The sequence below is a fragment of the Oryza glaberrima genome, chromosome 1, assembly GCF_000147395.1.
Source record: "Oryza glaberrima chromosome 1, OglaRS2, whole genome shotgun sequence".
NCBI lineage: Eukaryota > Viridiplantae > Streptophyta > Magnoliopsida > Poales > Poaceae > Oryza > Oryza glaberrima.
The window spans coordinates 22095819-22117423 of record NC_068326.1 but is presented as its reverse complement, the minus strand read 5'-3'; the positions used below and the strand labels follow the sequence as shown (position 1 = coordinate 22117423).

Below are 21605 nucleotides of genomic sequence, written 5' to 3'. Positions count from 1 at the left end.
AGATTTGGGGTGTGGGAGACGCGGATCGGCGAGCGTCACACACCACTCGATGACACGAGATGAGATACGCGACGGCGGCTTGTCTCGTTGTCTGTATCGGCGCGCTCCTACGCGAAGGTCCAGTCCAATCCAACAGGAACGGGGACGGCCTCGTCGTTAGTTCGGTGCTCCGCCACCTCCATCTGGCAGTGGTATGGCAGCAGCTTCGTCCGGTGCGGCGGCGTCCCTTTCCCCTGGGTAAACTACTCCATCTGGGACACGTGTACCGTGCACACGTGCTTTAAATATTGTTTGAGACATCGGTAATGTCAAAACATGCCCTATTAATATTTGGGTAGTCTGGATAATGGTTTTTGTTTCAAGTCGAATCATTGGTGTTGTTAATGTCCAATTTAAATTCGGAAACGCTAAAAAAGTGGCGACAGTTTTTCCCTTAAAAATATGTCGGTTTGTGGTGCATTGAATTGACGTCAAAATTGGTGCTAAAACAGCAGTATGCTAAGGCCGGGAGTACAGCATAGCACGCTCATACCAGCTTAGCAAACATCTTTTCTTGAAAAAAAAGACACTTCTCATATATTTATACAAATTTACATAGTAATTACATCCCACTTACACACCACTTACATATGTAATTTTGGAATTTACATATATAATTTTAGGACTTACATATGTAATTTTGAGACTTACATTGTAAATACACTAAAATTACATATGTAATTTAGGGACTTACAATGTAAACACATGCCGACTATTTTTTGATGAAAAATATGGCGTCATAAATATAGCTACTCCCCAAAAATTTTTGATTCTACTCAAAGTTTGACTCTAAATTGACATCAAACCAAATACAATTGCACCCTACTTTAAAAAAGTAGTAATGCTAAATCTTAGCACTACCAATATTGGTATGGTACTGAACTAAACAAGCTCATCATGCTTTAAGAGCATTGATACACGTATCATTACATACATGTATATACATGCATATAAAGTTATAAAATATAATCGGCCACAGGTGTTAAACCTAGAATTTTGAACTTCTTTTCCACCTAATGGAATTGGATATAATAATAAGTACACATGCTTCTTGAGCTTTCAGAAAACTTTCTACATATAATTTTCTCAAAATATTATTCTATATCCTTTCTTTAACTTTATACTAAATACTTCATTTTGTCATGCCCTTGAATCATTTTATTCAGCATTGCATTTTATTTCCTTCAGCCCAGAAGAACACACCCAAGTGTCAACGAATGCACAACCACATTTTCTTTACGTTTTTCTTACCGTGCACGTGCGATCTAACCAATGAGAAAAATCACAGTATCAACTAATTGCACGTCACTATCATTTACGTGCCAGGTGACAGAGCTAGTAGTATAATTTTTTTTTACGTGGATGAGAGGGCTCGTAAATTTGTAATACAGCATTTCCCTTTCTAACTTATCTAATTCTTTACATCGCTCCGTCGTCCCAATTCATACACCGCACACACCTTACCTACTACACTCACATCTGTTCCAAAACTGGACAAAATTATTTGACAATTACATCCGGGGAAATCAAATCTCATACTTATCTTTAGAAGTATTATAATTAATCATTCTTACTACTTAATTTTCGTGCTGTATGAGTGAATCCATCCAGATAGGGATCGAATGGTGTCAAGTGCCATGGATTAAATCGGGTTCGTTAATTAATTATTTCGTGCTGTGCTAATTTTGAGATGAACGGAACATAATAAATGCATAATACTCCACAGCCTATCTGCAGTGTCACGCTACCGAGAATCACTGAATCTTATTTTACAAGCTCACGAAACGTATTGATTTTGTTTATTGACGCACAAGCATACACAACTAGCAACAATAACGCTCCCTCTATTTTTGCAATATTCAACTACAGTTTGTCTGCCTCCGTTTTTTTGGGGGAAAGATTCTAACTATATAATGATGAATATGACTTTTCCAACTTGTGAAGCATATATAGTTTTCCATTAATATTTTTCGTACTACCCATTCCGGTGTTCTTTTGGGCTGAATGATTAATTCGATGGAAGATTTGTACAAAAGTTATTCAATAGCACAAATGAATAAATCAATCATTTTAAAGTTTAAAAATGGATTTGAAACAATATTACAACAAATCATATATGGAAAAAGTTTGCAACAATCGCATGGTTTAGGAGTTCAGGTTACACGCACATTCATCCATTTAGCAGAAAATAACTTTTTTTTTTGGCATTAATACCTGGTTGAGCCAGGTGTATATCTGGGTAAAGGTTAGCTCCACAATTAAGTCCAGAGATCAAGACGACCTCTTGAACAATCTACTCTCTCATACAAAAAATAAATTAGAAATTAAAAACTAATATTACACTATACTATCATGAAAAATATGTTCTGAGAAAAAAATATATAAATATTCTTTTCGAGTACAAGTTAGGCAAACTCAAGGACGCACACATCCACGTGCGTGGCTAACACTCGTCTAGAGAGATATTGGAGGCCTAGGTAGCCTCACGCGTACAACTATCTAAATATGATTACAAAGTTTTAAAGAATTTCATCACATGCTTATGCAATATGTCGAGTATTTTTTGTGACCAATGGAAGCATCACGGAACCGGCAAATAAAGTACGAGTACTAGCTAGTACTCGTAGCAAGGGAGAAAGGTAGAAGGGCATGTTTAGTTCGCTAAAAGAAAATTTTTAGGTGTCACATCGGATATTTAATCGGATGTCGAAAGGAGATTTCGGACATGAATGAAAAAACTAATTTTATAAATCGCCTGGAAACCGTGAGACGAACCTTTTGAGCCTAATTAATCTATCATTAGCACATGTAAGTTACTGTAGCACTTACGACTAATCATGGACTAATTAGACTCAAAAGATTCGTCTCGCGATTTTCTCCCTAACTATGCAATTAGTTTTTGTTTTTATCTATATTTAATACTCCATGCATGTGTTTAAAGATTCGATGTGGTATTTTGAGAAAAAAAGTGGGGAACTAAACCGGGCCGAAGCATCAGGCTGTGTTTTTCGACTGGCTCGTTTTCTGCGCACACGTTTTTGGACGATATGTTTTTTTATAAAATTTTTCTATAGAAAAGTTGCTTTAAAAATTTATATTAATCCACTTCAAAGTTTTTTAAGCTAATATTTATTTAATCATGCGATAATAAGTTTGTTTCGTTTTACATTTCTGGGGAAGAAGTTCCAATCATAACGCAAGAACACAGCCTAAGAGCAGCTCTTCCATCTGGCCATCCATCCCATTTTTAGCGTATGGAGATGAAAAAACACGCTCCAGCAAAGCCTCCATCACACACACCATTTTTAGAGGTCCTTCAAACTGAGCCCTCCCCATGCCAAATTTGGTGTTTCTCTCTCCTCACGCTATCCCCCAACTACTCAGCTCAGATGAACTCGTGCCACCATCTGGATTGTACCATGGGGAATAGAGAGGATGGACATACCGGGTCTGTCGTTGGAGTTCGTCGGAGTGGAGGCCCCGCTATCCGTGCCACCCCCATCGGGATTGCGCCCGCGCTGCTGCTCCTTGCTCGCGTCGCCCGCGCTGCTGCTCCTTGCTCGCGTCGCCTGCCGCCGTCACGATGCGCGGCCTCCTCCGCCCCTCGCCCGCCTGCCGCCGGCTGCCTCCTCCCCGACCATCCACGGCCCTCACCTGCCTGGTCGCTTGCCTCCGCGGCCGCCCCCGCCCCTCGCTCGCCCGGCCGCTCGCCTCCGCCTCCGCCGCCGCCCCCGCCACTCGCCCGCCCGGCCGCCGCCGCCCCTAGGCTGCACGCCTGCCGCCGCTTTCTGCCAGCTCGGCTGCCCCGCTGCCGCCGTCTCCCACGCCGAGAGGAGAGGAGAGGAGAGTTGCGGCAGTCGGCAGAAGAGAGAAGGGGAAAGAATGGAGAAGAGTGTAGAAAGAAGCAGAGAGAAGGAGGAATAGAAAAGGAGAGAAAAAGAGAAATATAGTCTGGGAGAAAGTCACAATTTAATGCATTAAATTATCCATTAAAAATATATAGGTTAAAATACACTTATTTACATTATCGTGATAAATAACACCGTTAAAATTTAGTTGTTCAAGATATAGCCCTTAAAAAATAACACAAATATATGGTTAGTTGGAAGATATTAGTAAAATATAGGAGGTTGTGATATGGAGGATGTAATATGAATGATCTATTGGAATAGGAAGGTATATGAAGAAGGAATCTTTTTTGGATGGCCATCCATATAAGGATATGGAGGATTAAATTTAGATGAGCTGCTGGGATGGGATGCTCTAACTAGTCTAATACCTCGAGTTGTCAAAAGGTTAGAAAAGGGCATCATGCCTTGCCGAAGCTGTCAAGGTTACGGGTAAGGGATACCCTCTACCCTTCGATATACGTCACATATCGATATGGTACCTTTGCACGTATATGGACGTTTTCGGCATACGTTAAGGAAATTTATCATGGAGTTCACAGATGAAAGGAGTCCTACTCGGACGGAACTGGGTCGTCATTGTATCGTGCCGGGTCTGATGTCTCCGTGTCCTACTTGGAGACCAGTTGGCCTGCGATATAAAAGGGACCCCCGGGAGGACCTAAGGCATCGAATCTCATAGCCAACACATCCACCACCACCTACGGAGTTGAAGCCTGCAGGAGCCAAGTCACCGGGAGATTTAATCGAACCTGCTCGATTACGATCTCGGCGGTATCATCAAGTTCCACTTTCCCTTTGTAATCTGTGGTTTCCATCATATAATCCCATATCAACTGGATTAGTGCTATTACCTATCAAGGGATTTTAACCAGTATAATCTTTGTTTTCTGCTTGCTTGATATCGTATTATGTAGATCCTCGTACCAGTGTATCCAAATATCCTCTATATCCGGTCTACGGGTATCCCCGTCGACAGAAGCATGACGTGATCCAAACTGCAAAATACAGGAAATCATCGTATAATCACTTCCGTGGAGATGCAAAAACAGCTAGCCTGACAACATAAACAAATTGTTCCAAGGACTAGGTTTCAACGCTAGAGAGATAAATATATTGCGCCTCATGTTCCTCTCCAGAAAAGAAGAAAAATAAGAGATTACTTCTCATGTTTCTTTCTTTTTTTTTTCAACCGCATGACCGGTTTGAGGCTTTGAGCCTTTTGAGGCAACGGGTGATAGTGGTCTTTTGGTAGTCAACTATAGTATTTGTATTTCAAATTCAGTTTGTTAATTACAATTTTGAAAAGATGTATGAATTCTAGGTGCGAACAAATATTAGAGCAAGTATAATAGAGGGCTATAAAAAGGCTAAATGCTGAGGTGGATAAGAGAGGAAAGGAGAGAGATAAGAAGCAGGATATAAGTTTATAGCTGGCTTAGGCACAGGAACAAAAAAAAATCTGTGAGACAGACAGGTAAACCATATATTCATAGTAAAGAGTTAGCCACTGTATGAGTGAGCTGAGAGATAGGCTATAAGGATCTATACAGTAAGCAGCTGGCTGTATTATTAGTCTTGCTTTTAATCATCTCCATCAGCATAATTGTCTAAGGGTATGCCCAAGGTACAAGTCTCAATGAATTATAGGTGAGCCCAACTTTATATGGAGACGCACAACTTGCAGATACCGGTAGACCATCGCCCATTTGCCCACATGCCACCGAGAAAGCCACTAATCGACAGGCTGCGTCGCTCATCGCCACACGCTCCGCCCCGCCCCTGCGAGGATGCGACGCACGCGCTTTTGTAGGATCATGCACGCGGCATTTCGGACCAACAGCACGGGGTGCACCTACTTGGAATCTCTACCTCCCAATGTTGTGGGGGCAACTGCTCATCGATCGAGAGAGAGACCAGAGAGACTGGTCTTCTGTGCTCTTCTTTTTTTTTCGCCTCTGGCGTCCACGAACTTGAGTGGACGGTGATGGCGATGATACGCAGCATGCGCGCGCGCGCGCGCACACACACAAGAAGAGACGATATGAGATTGGACTTTTGAGAATCGCAGCGGCCGCTCCGGTCGCCGTCGGGGATCAGCGTGAGGCTGCCGCCCCACGCCCAGGCGCGCCGTGCGACGGAAACGTGCGAGACGCGCGCGGCGCACGGGCGGGCGGCTTTGGGTGGGCGACGACGAGACGCGGCAGAGACCGTCACGCCGACGCGGGCGCGCACCGTAGGATGCGTGGGATCGTTGACCGGGCGAACGGAAGCGGAGAGCATCCACATCCACCGTACTTGCCCACCAGAGGGGATATGGGGGGATATTGGGGATGGCGTTTCTGCCGTTGTCCGCCGGCCGGTCCCCACCAACGCGACGATGTGATGTGATCGCGAGAATATCCTTGTGGTGGTAGCGTCAGCCAGCGTGCCGTCCGGTCAGAGCGAGTACAGTAGCAAAGCTATACTCCCTCCGTAAAAGAAAAAAACACTTATAGGGCTGTGTTTAGATTCAAACTTCCAACTTTTTCCATAACATCAACCTGTCATACACACAACTTTCAGTCATATCGTACCAATTTCAACCCAAACTTCCAACTTTTGAAGTAACTAAACACGGCCTGGGTTTAAATCTAAACATAACCAATTTTGCCAAATATAGATATAGTGTATATCCATATTTGAATATAAAAAATAAGTGTTTTAGAACAGAGGGAGTAAGCCATAAAAACTTATTACTTTTATCCTAAAATATAAAAATCTAGGATTGGATAAGCCATTTTCCAGTACAACATATTTAGATAAGAAGTCTATCAAGATACATTATACTAAGAAACGTTTTATCCATCCAGTTATAGGTTATTATCTTTAGGGACGGAGGAAGTATGTAAAAAAAAGGAAAAGAGAAGAGTCAGCTTCCATGCAAAAATTAACTCTTAACATGTTCCAATAAAGATATACTACGTATATTATATAATAAGAGAAAACAATCAGAGATAACCTTATAATTTACTCTCTCCGTTCTAAAATAGTGACCCATCCAGTACAAGGTTGCTATATTTTAGGACGGATGGAGTATCAATTATATATTAGTTCTAATATAAGCTTATAGATAGCTCTTATAACGAGAGCAGTTGTCTCTATTATTAAACTTGCTCTTATAACAGGCAGAGCTCCTCCACAAATTGATTCGTGACAAACTTAACAGCGAGAACGTTTCATGTGACTAAATTTTACTACATTTATTTCAAAATATAAGAAATTTTAAGGTAAGAAATGAGTATTGAGAAGTATTACCTCCGTCCTAGAATATAAAAAGTTTCAGAGTTGGATACGGTTATTAAGAAAGTAGGGAGAATTAAATACGAAGATATTATGATTGGTTGAGAAGTGGAAGTAGTTAAAAAAAGTGAATTGTGGAGGGTTGTGATTGGTTAAGAAGAAAATGTTGTTGAAGAAGTTGTTATATTTTGAGACAAATGTTGAATGCTAAAAGTTGTTACTCCCTCCGTTTCATAATGTAAGTCATTCTAGTATTTTTCACATCCATATTGATGCTAATGAATCTAGATAGGTATATATGTCTAGATTCATTGGCATCGATATGAATATGGAAAATGCTAGAATGACTTACATTATGAAACGGAGGGAGTATATTTTAGGACAGATGGAATAGGTGGGACTAATAAAAAATGTTGTGATTAGTTGGTAAGAGAAAGTAGAGGGGAAATATGAATGGCAAATGGTTGTTATTGATTAAGAAGAGAAAGTAGATAAGAAATGCTATATTTTGAAACAAATTTTAAATGCTGGAGTTGTTTATATATTGGGACAGAGTGAGTATTTGTTAGTAGTGCGTTTTTAATATGTTACTGTTCCCTCTAACCATGAATAAGCACAAAGTTTGAAATTTGTTTGACAATTCTTTATCTATTTTCTAATCTTAACCAATCACAACCTTCTTTTATTTATTTTTCTTTCTTATCGACTTCCACATTTTAATCATTGTAAGCATCCCTCATCTCAACCTAATGGTTTATCTGGATAACGGCACAAGAGGAGTGAGATTGGGGTAGGGGAATCAAGGAATGGGTTGAGGGTTACCATGAAATGAGAGAGGGATAATGGATGACTACGATTTAAACATACTCTTTGATCAGCGCAATATCATTTCCCTAATCCATTAATAAACCTATGTGCTTCCTATGTGCTTCCCCTGTGCAATGGATTCTGTTGGCCCTTCTTCAGACGGCGACGTGCCCTACCTCCACTCCATCGAGGGTGATGCTTTCCATCATAGTCTCATCACTCCAAACGGTGCCTATATGTTGTTGAAACACGCAGAATTTTATTTAAATCTTTTTTGGGCATTTCTATCTAAACCATTTGTGCAATATCGCCATTAGATTGTGTTTAGTCCACGCCAAAATTAAAAGTTTGTTTAAAATTAAAATGATGTGATGGAAAAGTTAAAAGTTTATGTGTGTAGGAAAATTTTGATATGATGAAAAAATTAGAAGTTTAAAAAAAAATTGGAACTAAACACGGTCTAGAACGCTCTTCAAGTTTTTAATGATGCCCGTGAGATTCTTTGTTCCCTAGACTCCAGGAGCCTCGTTGCACACATCATGCACGCGCTGGCACCAATTCGGCTTTCACTTCGTCGTCTCTGAAGGTCGACTTCTGTGTCTCTTACTGGGGTGGAAAGATGCAAATGTTCCTCCGGCGCACCATTTTCTCGACGAAGGGGAAAAAAAAAAGTCCGAATGCCACAAGCAGAAGATCCGACTAACCTGACGCCATGAAAAGAGCGGCAAAATAAAGATAAGACTTTGGGATCACAGGAGCTGATCTTTCTTTTTCTTCTCAATTATGGGGGTTCCTTTCAAGCCTTGGGATAGTGAAGGGTGCAGTCCATTTGTTGTTCTCTTCAGTCTTCAGCTAGTGACAGGAACTTGGCCACCTCATGGAGGAGGTAGGAGAGCCTGTCTCCCTAAACAATACTAGTAGTAGTAGTACCTACCACTACCAATGGCGATGCTCCTTGCCATATCTCACAAGGAATTGAAAATGCTGGCCTGTTCCCTTTCCTCTAGCTTAGTTTATGGGGTTCACAGGGCAAGTAGATAAAAAAGAAGAGAAGAGGAACTTTCTGCAACTGCAAACCACATTCGGTTGAGATCAGGTGTACTTATTTAAATGGCATGGTCCTTGTTTCAAAATTATAATACTTAAAGGATAGAAAAACTAGGGCAGTTTGGGGAAATGATGAGATATGCACATTTGGCAGATGCTAACATAGTTGACTGACGATTCTTATGAGGTTATATCCAATGATCATTGTGTTTGCTTGCAAAGATAGGGCAACTTGTGGCAATATCATACAAGATGTGGGGGGGGGGGGGGGGGGGGGGGCGCAATAATTAGGAGGTTAAAATGAACAAGCAAAGCATAAGTTTTCGTGTCATTAGTTGTTAGGTCAACTGCTTAATTGAACTATACAGATCCCTACTACCCAACTTAAGTTAATAAAACTGTATATGATTGAATAAGTCAAAGCAAGTGCCGAACTATATCAGCGTGTACATATTGGTGCCCTTTATGCACACGCGATTTTCTGCACATATAGAAAGGACGAAATCATCAAAATATATACCTCAGGAATAAAGAATAATATGTGTGTTAAAAATTACCTTGGCTGATCTGAACACGATTTTTCCAATGACAAAGACCAAAACAAAAGCTAAAATGTGTTTATAACCCTTCCAGCATTCTTAGAGTAGATTATCACTACACAACATCCACAGTTGTTTAACAATTACTCCCTCCGTTTCATATTGTAAGATTTTTTGGACTTACCTAGATTCATCCATTGATTAATATATATGTTTTCTACATGTGTCTAGATTCATTAACATTTATATAAATTTGGGTAATGCTAGAAAGTCTTACATTGTGGAACGGAGGAAGTATATAAGAAACAAACATATTTCATAGTCGTAAGAGGTCATCTCTCACTATTGTCATACATACTTTGAAAGTTACAGATTAGAGGCTGATGTGATTTTTCCTGTGACAACGCTGAAATTCGCCTCAAATGGCTGTCAAATAATAAAGAAAAGCGAGGGAGGGGGGGGGGGGGGCAATAACAGATTGATTTATTGACCTCTATGTTTATTTGCTCAAGGTTCATGGCATAATTATACACGACCGTGATTTTGTTATATTATACTCCTTGTGTCCCAAAATAAGCTCATTTTTCACCCATCCCACACATAACAATACAAATTCAGAAATACTATAATACCCACACTTTATAAAATACCAATGCAATTATTCATCTCCTTATCTACTCCCAATGCATTTATCCCTTTTCAAACTCCGATGCAATGATTGCTTAAAAATGAACTTATTTTGGGACAAACGGCAGGGGCAAAAAATAATCTTATGTAGACAGCTATGTTCAAAAACCAACACATTACTGTCTATACCTAAAAGTCCAAGATTTTCAAAACTTGAGAACATGGTAATTAAAGTATTAGTGGTAGTTGGATGACTGTAGAGAATTTTTTTTTACTTTCACCCTGCCAGTTATAATTATGATATACTATCTATTTCAGGGATGGGGCCCTTAAGGATTCACATCAGAACACAGACTTAAGTGACTAATTTGTTACACCATCAGACCTTTTTTTATGTGAATGGAAGTAGTCATGACACAGTGCAGTTTTTATTTCATCAACTAGATGACTGTTGAGCCGATAAGAGTGAACGATGACCGTTCTTGTCCTCACAGGCTCACAGCCACATGATCTGGGGCTCAAAACATTTAATGGAGTGATCCTTCTCAAACCAAATACTGGACTCATGTTAAAGGTTTTAAGGGGTTTCTATCATGTTTTTGATTGTTAGTTGAGCAACACTACTACCTAAAATAATATGCTGAGAAATTAGCTGTCATGACAGTTGATACTGAAAAGCAAAAACAACTAATACTTAGCCATTCTTGTAGCAAAATCTCATTACATATTTACAAGAAAACCCAATGGATCAAAAGAGAATCTCAAGCATCTTATGTCTATCATCTGAATATTCTGCATACATTCAGAAAGCATAATTATATTTCTTCTATACAAACAAAAATGGTAGGGAAAATCAAAGTCCACATTTTATTATACACGTTGGTCTTTGGTTTTAGTTTTTGGCCAGAAATTCCTCCTTACAAGCCTAATTTCTCAACTTCCCCTAAAAAGGCCTAATTCCTCGACACAAACTATCCAATTCAATCACCTATCATTTGCATTTCATCAGCACAAGACCAAGCCACATCTGTAAACACTTGAAACGTCCTCACCAAACTTTAGCAAGAACAGAGACTGACCGTGCGGAAATCCCAGTGGCCAACGATAAGCCAAACGCAAGGACGCATTGCCCCTTCAAGCGTAGCCTTTTCCAAGGCAGTTCAAGCAGCGCTGCACCCTGAAAACATGTTTAAAAAAAAATCAACAAACATCCATAGCAGCATGGTCACAGCAGCACAGCAATTCAAAGGGGCGTGACCAAAGGTCAAGGAAATCTCCGCAAAGGACGGCCAACCTAGTCCCGTCACAGGTAGGGCAGAGGCACGGGTTGACGAACACCGGGTCGTGGAGCGGAGACCACTCGATCGTCGAGCTGCCCCTGCAGAGCCTGCACGCGTAGGTCCCCTTCCCCTCGCAGGCGCCACACGGCGCCGCGAATTTCCTCTGCGCGCAACAGCAGCGCAGCCCAGTTCAGGTCAGGGCAGCGACGGCGGCGGAGGCGGAGGCGGCAAACTGAGCGACAAGGGTTTGGGTGTGTTGTAGTGTGGTACCTGGTTGGCGTCGGAGAGGGAGCGGAGGGAACGGACGGCGGCGGAGGACGCGGCGGAGAGGAGGAGGAAGCCGCCGCCGAGGTACGCCGCGGCGCGCCCGGCCGCCTGCAGCTGCCGCCGCGCGCGGGCGTCGCGTCCGCCGCTGCCGAACTCCATGGGCGAGCCGAGAGGGGGTCTCCGCTCGCTCGCTCGCTTCCCGGCCGCACGTCGTCGGGACGAGACGTGAGCCTTCGTTTTCCTTAGCCGATTGCGCAATCGGCCCATTTAGTTAGGCCCAGTAAAGAATTCGGCCCACATGTTGAGAACTGAGGAGCCATAGTCTTCTCAATCTAATTCTCTGATTACCGATTTTATCTTGGTTTGTGTTAGCAAGTTTTTCAAGCTGCTAAACTGATGGAGGTTGCTTTAAAATATCATATAAATCTATTTTTTTAAGTTTAAAATAATTAAAACTCAATTAATTATGCTCGCATGGTTTTCGCGTTTAGCTAGAGTATGCGATAAACTACTTTGTTTTATGCTAAACTAAAAAAAGCTTAACCGAGGACAAAATTACTGTTTAGATGAGATTTTACCTTAATATCAAGTCAGAAACTATGAGGGTTGTGCCCATTTGCAGGAATCAAATAAAATATCAAATTGTTCTAAAGAGAGCTTTGGTTAAGCTGAAACTTTCCATTATCCACATTGAGTATATTTCCAGATGTTTTCAAAAAAAATTTCGCAGCTCAATTCTTGCCCATACCACAGACCGGACTCTGAAACTAAGTCTGAGCAATCCCTGCAAAAGTGTCTACAGCAATGATGGCCTAAAGCACGATTAGCAGCATGGCTAATTCTCAAGCCTCAACACGTCAGGGGGCAACATGATGGTCACCGCGAAAGAACCATCTGAAAACTACTCTGTTATCATTCATATGACATACGCATATCACCTCCAGATTGAATCGAACTATTTTTCTTTTATTTTCCCTTTCAAAGGAGATCTAGTCGTACTAACAAGGTCACCTTTCCTGTCTACATCAATGAAAAAAAAAACGCTATCTTTGTACACTTTGGCTTGTCCATACCATCTTGAACTTTCATGCCCACACCTCATGACGAAGGGCGAACATTCTGTTCCTTTCATCCACATTAGCATTTGAAGCTTTCTTGGAATCCGATGGGTACATGGGACCAGAACTGATCAGGCTTCAGCTAGCCCTGATGAGTTAGTTCTTGTGGGTTGCTCGATTGATAACCGACGGCGAACATTCCGCTCCTGGAACAAAAGGAACAAAGAATTGAAGGAGATCAATGTATTGGCAAATAGCTGAACAATTATGCACTGCAACGACAGTCTAAGTATCAAGAAATCTACTGAATGAAAGCGTGGGAACAGCAAAGGATTGCAGGCAACCAAAGCTGAAGGCATCAAAGTGGAGTCACAGTCAAAGACAGTTCGTAGTGCTTCAGATCTATCATAGTGCACGGCATGATTATCTGAGACAAGGAGGAAGATAAAAGCTTCATGTGTTGACTGGGATTCAGATAAAGCAAACCATGTCTATTATATATGAAGCACCTGAGCCACGACATTTTATTAAAGGAGCATATTGAGTCATGCTCAGAACATGCTTCAGACTTCAGATCCCTCCTTTCCATCTACCATATATCTATCTGGTTAACCTCCCTCCCTCTATCTGATTAATATGGGGATTTCTAGCCTTTTAGAGCAAATATTGAAGTTTATGTAGTATCACCTTAATATTTGATAAACAATAGGTCTCAGTACAACATGCTTACATAGCAAATAATGCCTGTCAGGATTAGTGATTTAGCTCATATAGCCAACCGGATGCATGGGAAATCTAGAATCTAAGGCAGTCATATTCATTAGAAAGTAAACCAACTCGACCAACATGCACAGTACATAATCAGTTCTCTCTCTCTTTTTTTCAATGTAGCATTACCTTCTTTTTCAACATATTTATCACAAATAAGCACATAAAGCAAGTAAATTTATCACAAGCCATAGTTCACTTACTCCAATTTCAGTGACAAAGAGGCACAACGAGCACTTAACAGCAGGCGCACCAAAAGGATACATCAATAATGTCGCACAGTGTCCACAATGCACCTTACCAACTTCATGAGCTGCAACAAACATAGGGGGAAAACCCATGCAAGGGTAAGAAGATGCATATATACACACATCGGTACATCAGTATTTGGTAAAAGCTATAATACATGGAAATATTAAGGACAGCCGTGCTTCAAAAGGAAAGACAAAGACGAGATAAATTTTGCGCAAATGGCATCCATATTTTGCAGAAGTGTTGCATGAAAAAGCTTTAGAGGGTGTGCATGAACAAATAGTATTATAAAGGCAAGGGCAAAATTCTCCAGTTCTCTATTGAGTGGTCCAATGTTGAAATATGTAACCAACCATACTTCTTACACATAATTTAGACAGTAGCAGAAGGCAAATTTTTGAGAAAAAGCATGCTCAGTATTCAGTAAGTATTTCCACAGAAGTAAGATACAAGATGGCTGATATCTATAGGTGTTGAAAGACAAAATAAAAATTATATGGGGCATAACAAAAGTAAAACACTGTTGGGCAAATGAGAAATAGTACGCACCTTCCAATACATAGTTCATTGTCTGGCAACAAGTACAGTGAACATAACCAGCACCTCTAAAATAAGCAAGAAGAATACGGCAGCTTCCACATACCATTTGACCTACTTCTGTACAAGTTAGCAACAGAGGTTACTTATGCTCAGAGAGAGAGAGAGAGAATTACACCGGATTACTTATATACTAGCCCCAGATTTATTTATGGGTGAAAAGCTGACTTCTTTGGTTCACAACTATGTATGAATTGATATTGAGGGATTGGATAACATCCAAAGAGAAGGTACACAGAAGCATAGTATATTCCTTTCATCTATTGCTCTAAAAAAAAGTTAGTACTATATTTCACAATTGCGATCAAACTTCATCATTTTGGCTGAAACTGTCTTAAGAGGGACCAGGTATACACAAATAGGGGATCAATGGAGATATAAGTGAGCATATTACATGCTTTTTTGAATGAATGAAAGCACATTACATGCTTGGTAAACTTTAAGGACTTAATGCTGATTCCCGCAACTAGTTCATTAAATTTATATCTGCTAACCACAGTTTGCATGAGCATTCTTCTTTCAAAATCATATCAAAGACTGAGAATCACAAAAAACAAGCCAACTTTTTTCACAAATTATAGGAAACTTATATAGTCTAAGATGGGCATATGATTGGTACATGATTAATCAATGGAAAGAAAACTGTTCGTAGAACTCCAAACACGACCCAGTAGCATGAGCACGCAAGGCTGGCCAGGTTGTCCAGTTGTCCTTGAACATCAAGGAAGCCAAGTTAAGAGGTTAGAATAGATAAGATAGAAATGTGTTTCCTGTTAGTGGTAAGAGAATCATATTTAGGATAAGATGTTTCTTTAGCTTAGTGAGCCATGTACGTGGACGTCCTATGTACTCAAGTCAGGGTATCAATGAAATAGACCTTCCTGAGAAACTTGGTCATCTCAGAGCCTCTGCATGGTGTTTGATCCAATCTCACACTGACTCATTTTCACCTTCCAAAGACCCCCAAACTCATCACAAACAATAGCAGTTATATAGACATGGAATTAGAGGAAATGAGATGCAATATACTAACCTTTATTTAGGTAAGGGGAAGGTGGTGGTGGCACCAATGGCACAGAGTCCTGTAAACAAGGTGAATCATGTGCGGTAGAAGAGGGTGGATGCTGAGGCTGCAATGACTCATCCACTATACCCTCAGATTGTGGCTGCATTGCAGTTGTACTGACAAGGTCTGTAGTAGTTGCCTGCGATGCAAGTGGTAGCTGAGACATCTCCTCTGAGGCCACAGCCACAGACTTTGAGTCAGATGCATCTAGTAAGCTATCTGCAGCCTGTGATGTAGGAGAATGTGACTCTGATTCTAGTTGTGGCAGTGACCCCTCAGAAATATTCTTCAGTGGTGATGACCGAATGGGCACTGTGCCAGCTTCCATTTCCCCTGATACAAGCGGTCGCTGAGGCGATTCTTCCAATGCCACTGCAACCCTGTCAATGGCAGGAACATCAGCCAAGCCATCTGGGGTCTGAACTGGAGAAATAACAGCAGGCAGTGACAGAAGCTGAGAGGGCTCTGAATTGTCACATCCTGAATGCACCATATCTGGCAAACAGGTTGTTGTATCCTTTTCTGCAGGAGGAGGTTGCGCAAATTGCTGCGGAGATAGCCCATCTGCTCCACTTTCAGATGATGGTAGCAATGGAGGTACTGCATCCATATGTACACCCATTACCTCCACTGAGTGCAGTAGCTGAGGGGCTTCCTCTATCACAGACACAGGTTCAGTTACCGATTGATCTTGTCGCACATTTGTGGTTTGTGCCAGAGATGGAGATGGTAGCAGTAACTGTGATGACTTATAGGTTTCAAACCCTGGCGGTGCCCTATCTGGTGAACAGGGCGCTTCTTGCATTATGGGAGAAGGTGCTCTTGGCAGTGGCTTTTGCGATGACTCCACTCCACTGTCAAAAGGCAGCGGTGGTGGATGTATGGCATCCATGTCCACATCCATTGCCTCCAACTCCAATGCAGGTGGTGGCCCAGCTGCTTCTTCCACTGTTGCTGCCAAAGCATCCGCTGCGGCTGCATCTGGTACAGTTTGGGGCAGAGTGGGAAGTGGTGGCCATGATGACTTAAAATTCTCAAACCCTGGAGGTGCCATCTCCTCTTGTGAACATGGTTCAGATGATGACTTAAAATTTTCAAACCCTGGAGGTGCCATCTCCTCTGGTAAACATGGTTCAGATGATGATTTGAAATTATCGGACCCTGGAGGTGCTATCTCCTCTGCTGAACATGGTTCAGATGATGACTTAAAATTCTCGAACCCTGGAGGTGCCATCTCATTTTGCAAACATGGTTCAGATTGCACCACTGGAGAAGGGGGTCTCAATAGTGGTTGTTGCAGTAGTCCCTCAGTCCCTTCTGTTGGCAAGACTGTTGTTGGCAAGATACTGAGGACAGTGTCTGACTCCATGTTTGTCACCTCCAAAGCTGGCAATGGCCTAGACACCTCCTCAATGGGTGCTTCCACTGCCTTGGTAACCACCACATCTGGCAAGACATCAGTGGTTTCAACTGGGGGAGGAGTCGTGGGTAGCGGCAACCATGACGACTTAAAATTCTCAAATCCTGGCGGTGGCGTATTAGGTGAGCTGGGCTCAGCCTGTGTGATGGAGGCAGGTTTTTCAGCATCCAGAGCTTCCGATGAAGGGACTGACTCAACTGCTTCCTCCGGCATCACCAATAAAACCTTGGGGGCAGCTGCGACTGGCAAGGAGGGCATTGATTCGCCAAGTGGTGTAGGAGGGGGCAACGGCAACCATGATACTTTACAGTTCTCAGATCCAGCAGGAGCCATCTCTGGCGAACTTGTCTCAGTGCCAATTGTGGGAGAAAATGGTCTCTGCATTGACTCTTGCTCAATGTTCATTGTGGGAGAAGATGGTCTCTGCATTGATTCTTGAAGTGACCCCTCTTCCCTACTCTCCAATACCAGAGGCACACTGACTGCTGCGGTACCAGTCTCCCCGTACATTACCTCCATGGCAAGCTTTGAACCAGGAGCTTCTTCTTGCATCCTTGCTACTACATCGATCTTGGCTGCATCTGGCTCCACACTCTCCAATACCGGAGACACACTGACTGTTGCAGCATCAACCTCCCTGTACGTTACCTCCATGGCCAACATTGAAGCAGGAGCTTCTTCTTGCATCCCTGCTACTACATCAATCTGGGCTGCATCTGGCTCCCCACTCTCCAGTACTGGAGATACACTGACTGCTGAGGTATCAGTCTCCCCGTAAGTTACCAACATGGCAAGCGCTGAACCAGCAGCTTGTTCTTGCATCCCTACTACTACATCAACCTCAGCTGCATCTGGATCCCCACTGTCCAATACCGGAGACACACTGGCTGCTGTGGCATCAGTCTCCCTGTACGTTACTTCCATGGCAAGCGTTGAACCAGGAGCTTCTTCTTGCATCCCTGCTACTACATCTATCTCGGCTGCATCTGGATCCACACCCTCCAATACCGGAGACACACTAACTGCTGCCGTATCAGTCTCCCCAGACGTTACCTCTATGGCAAGCATTGAATCAGGTGCTTCTTCTTCTTGCATCCCTGCTACTACATTTTTCTCAGCTGCATCTGGATCCCCACCATCCAATACCGGAAACGTGCTAACTGCTGCGGTATCAGTCTCTCCAGACGTTACCTCCATGGCAAGCGTTGAATCAGGAGCTTCTTCTTGTATCTCTGATACTACATCAATCTCAGTTACATCTGGCTCCACACTCTCCAATACTGGAGACACACTAACTGCTGAGGCATCAGGCTCCCCGTACGTTGCCTCCATGGCAAACCTTGAACCATGAGCTTCTTCTTGCATCTCTTCTACTGCATCGTTCTCGGCTTTATCTGGTTCCCCACTCTCTAATACAGGAGACACACTGACTGCTGCGGCATCAGTTTCCCTGTACATGACCTCCATGGAAAACTTTGAACCATGAGCTTCTTGCACACCTGCTACTACATCGCCCTCGGCCACATCTGGTTCCCTACTCTCCAATACCGGAGACACGCTGACTGCTGCGGTATCATTCTCCCTGTACATAACCTCCATTGCAACCGTTGAACCAGGAGCTTCTTCTTGCATCCCTGCTATTACATCGATCTCGGCCGCATCTGTCTCCGCACTCCCCAATACCGGAGACACACTGACAGCTGAGGTATCAGTCTCCCCGTACATTACCTCCATTGCAACCGTTGAACCAGGAGCTTCCTCTGGCAACACCGCTACTACATCGACCTCGACTGAATCTGGCGATGTGTATGCGATTTCAGCCGGACTAGTGGGAGGAAGCGGCAGCTCCGCAGGCTCCGAGCTATCACACTCCGGATGAGTTGTAGGCGGTGGATGCGGCTGCTGCTGCTGAAACCCCTCCTGCCCGCTCTCCAATGGCGGCGTCGGCGGTTCAGGTGCGGTGCGCGAGCCCATGGGTTCGCGCGCACGGGACGCCATTGCCGCGGGCTCGGCGGAGGATGCATCTGGCCCGCCCTCCAATGGCGTCGGCGGCGGCGGCAGCTCGGGCGCGGCGTGCGAGCCCTCCTCGTCGCCGAAGCGATCGCGCGCAGGGGAGGACTCGGTGTAGGATGAATCCGGCGAGGCGCATAAGACCAGTGGCGGAGGAGTGGGCGGCGGCGACGCCGGCGAGTCATCCTCCGCGGTTTCGTACGAGGAGGAAGAAGGGGATGACGCCGCCGACCCGGGGTAGAACTCGGCCGCCGGCTCAGCGGGAGGACACGGCGAAGGGGAGCCGGGCTGCCCCGCCCCCGCCGCCGCGGCTTCGAGCGCAGGTGGCGCCGCCGAGGTACCCAGCTCCAGCGAGGGGAAGAACGAAGGCGGCGCCGGCGGGCCCGCCGCACCGGGGGTCCCACCGATCGGAGGTTGCGGTTCTTCCGCCCTGGGCCACCCCTCGGTGGCCTGACCTGGAGACGGCGGCGGGATCGGGGTGGCATGGTGGGGTTGGGGGGATGGCTCCGGTGGAGGAGCGTCGGTTGGTAGGGAGGGGTCTCCTTGGAGAGGAGGAGAAGGGGAATGGGATGGCGGGGGTGAACCCATGCGTGCGCTCTCCGGTGGTACGGGTGCCTCCGGCGAGCTCGCCATGGGTGAGGGGGTGGCGCCGCGACGGCGGCGGTCACCGGGAAAGGGAAAACGGTAGCGGAGCAAAGAGAGAAGCAATAAAATGGGGGTGTTTCTACTGGGGTTTAGCCCAAGTCAAATCTCGGCCGTTCATCCTTTGCGCTGAAGTTTTTTTTTTTTTTTTTTTTTTGTTGCTCACATGGACAGGACGGCTGATCTTTTTAATAAAAAAAAATAGATATGTCATATAACTTTTAAAATCTATGCTATTCACATAATTAAAACCGTACCACCGTGACAAATCTAAAATTAGATCCACGTCACATTATACGTATGAGATACGCTTTGAATCGTCTTTTCTACCGTATATTTTTATGGATTAAAATACCCCTAATCATGATCCCCATTTCTTTAGACGTTCTCCTCTTCAATAGAAGTAGCTAAGCTAGCCACCACCATGATGAAGATGACTCGGATCACTTGGATATGGCCTCCATGGTGACAGACCATGGGAGGTCGACAACACCGGCGCTTCCATCGCCAGGGTTATAGGCAAAGTGGTTAGATAATGGAATTTGTCGCAAAAAGATCACCTCGAGCACGGAATCGATAGACCCTCCTCTCCTCTCCATGTAAGTTCGGGCTAGGGAGCAAGGGTGCAGAACAAGAGTAATCACGTGCGTAAATGAGGTGAAAAGCAGTTATACATGTCCGGGTCATACTGAGCGTAATACCCTACTCCTATGGGGTTCTTTCATTGCTCAGCGGTTTAGAAGCTAAGTTACTATGGAGTTGCGAATGTGTTTAAAAGTTTCTAAGGTTGGATCCGATCCCTCTTTTCGGTGGCTTTGGATCTTCTCTTGTAGTCAATGGAGGAATACCACAGTGGTCGAGTTCTTTAAAAAAAGGCCTTAGTACACAGGGGTTAGGTATGGGAAGTTTTGTCACTTACCGACATGTCGATGCAGGCCATCCAATCTTGATAGTGTGTCGATGGGCGTCCCGAGCAGCAGATATTGGGGATCATGCTTTGTAATTCACCAATAGAATCCATTCCGGTCTTTACTTCAAAGAAGTTACAACCAATTATTATAGATGTTGCAGTTCAAACTACTATGAATACAAAATCATAACTCGATTGAAACCAACAAAACTACTTAGACCAATAGCCTGAAGGTAGAGATCGCACATATTGCTAAACTTCCAACTATAGTTAACGAAAATATGCATAACTGTTGTTTCTACGCAACAGTTTGCAAGTTGTATGTAATCATTGTCCTCCTCGAGCCAGGAAGCAAACTCTCCGAAGAAACAAAATCTCTGAAAGCAGCGATTGTGTCGCTTGATTTTTGCGCACATCATCATTGGCGACTTACATTGAACTAAAGTGGAAGATGATGTCAAAGAGTAACTAAGTTGTAATAAATCTGTCATTTCCCTAATCTTTCCACTCTCATTGAATCCAATTCATTAGGGACACCATCACCAACCGACGGTGGCCATGAGCAGTGCTAACGACCGAGAAGTTTGTTGACTGGCCTGTGGTGCATGGAGGAAAAGGTTCAGCGGCACGCCAAAGTCTCAACATCATGGAAGGCTTGCAATACTCTTGGGAACTAATGCACATCCTCGTCAACCCCACCATTACCGTGTGCATCACTAACCCCTTGGCGTAAGCGGCCACCTCATCGTCGCCATGGTTTACGATAAGATCCGTCTGTACTCTCACTCAACGCTGGTGAGATGTGCCTCCTCGAGTGCTCCCATAGGCCCATGGCAGTTGGTGGCAGCAAAAGATAAAGGAGAGGATGTGTTGGTGGACATTTTTTGAGTTTCGACACTATCTCCCTCTGGTGGCGGCAAGGAAAAAAAATCAGTTTCTCATTCACTTATTATGATATCCTCTTTTCTTGCTCTATCCTCACTAGGTTAGTAGTAATTTTTTTCAGCTTAAAAGAAGTGTCTTTGATACTTGTCACCCATGTCTTCGTTTCAATAGTAAAAATGTAAAAAAAGGCCATGTTTCCTT

At 43.6% G+C, this 21605-nt stretch overlaps 2 protein-coding genes across 4 annotated transcripts; both read right to left on the bottom strand.

The window, feature by feature from the left end:
• Positions 1-10920: 10920 nt before the first annotated feature.
• Positions 10921-12020, bottom strand: LOC127754304 (uncharacterized). Of its 3 annotated transcripts, XR_008012803.1 has the most exons (4): positions 11800-12020; positions 11544-11692; positions 11329-11426; positions 10921-11237 (listed from the first exon to the last, which is right to left on the bottom strand). XR_008012803.1 is itself a non-coding variant. In XM_052279784.1 (3 exons), the coding sequence occupies exons 1-3, from the start codon at positions 11953-11955 to the stop codon at positions 11384-11386; spliced, it is 348 nt and encodes a 115-aa protein (XP_052135744.1). In that variant the 5' UTR covers positions 11956-12020; the 3' UTR covers positions 10921-11383. The 3 variants fall into 3 exon arrangements, 2 of the variants coding, with proteins under 2 accessions (XP_052135744.1, XP_052135754.1); XM_052279784.1 differs by having other exon boundaries at positions 10921-11426; XM_052279794.1 differs by lacking the exon at positions 11544-11692 and having other exon boundaries at positions 10921-11426.
• A 721-nt stretch (positions 12021-12741) lies between these two features.
• On the bottom strand, positions 12742-19666 carry LOC127776210 (uncharacterized). Its single transcript, XM_052302575.1, has 4 exons — positions 15505-19666; positions 14424-14531; positions 13826-13935; positions 12742-13060 (listed from the first exon to the last, which is right to left on the bottom strand). Exons 1-4 carry the CDS (start codon positions 19598-19600, stop codon positions 12986-12988), a joined length of 4389 nt encoding a protein of 1462 aa, XP_052158535.1. The 5' UTR covers positions 19601-19666; the 3' UTR covers positions 12742-12985.
• Positions 19667-21605: the final 1939 nt, after the last annotated feature.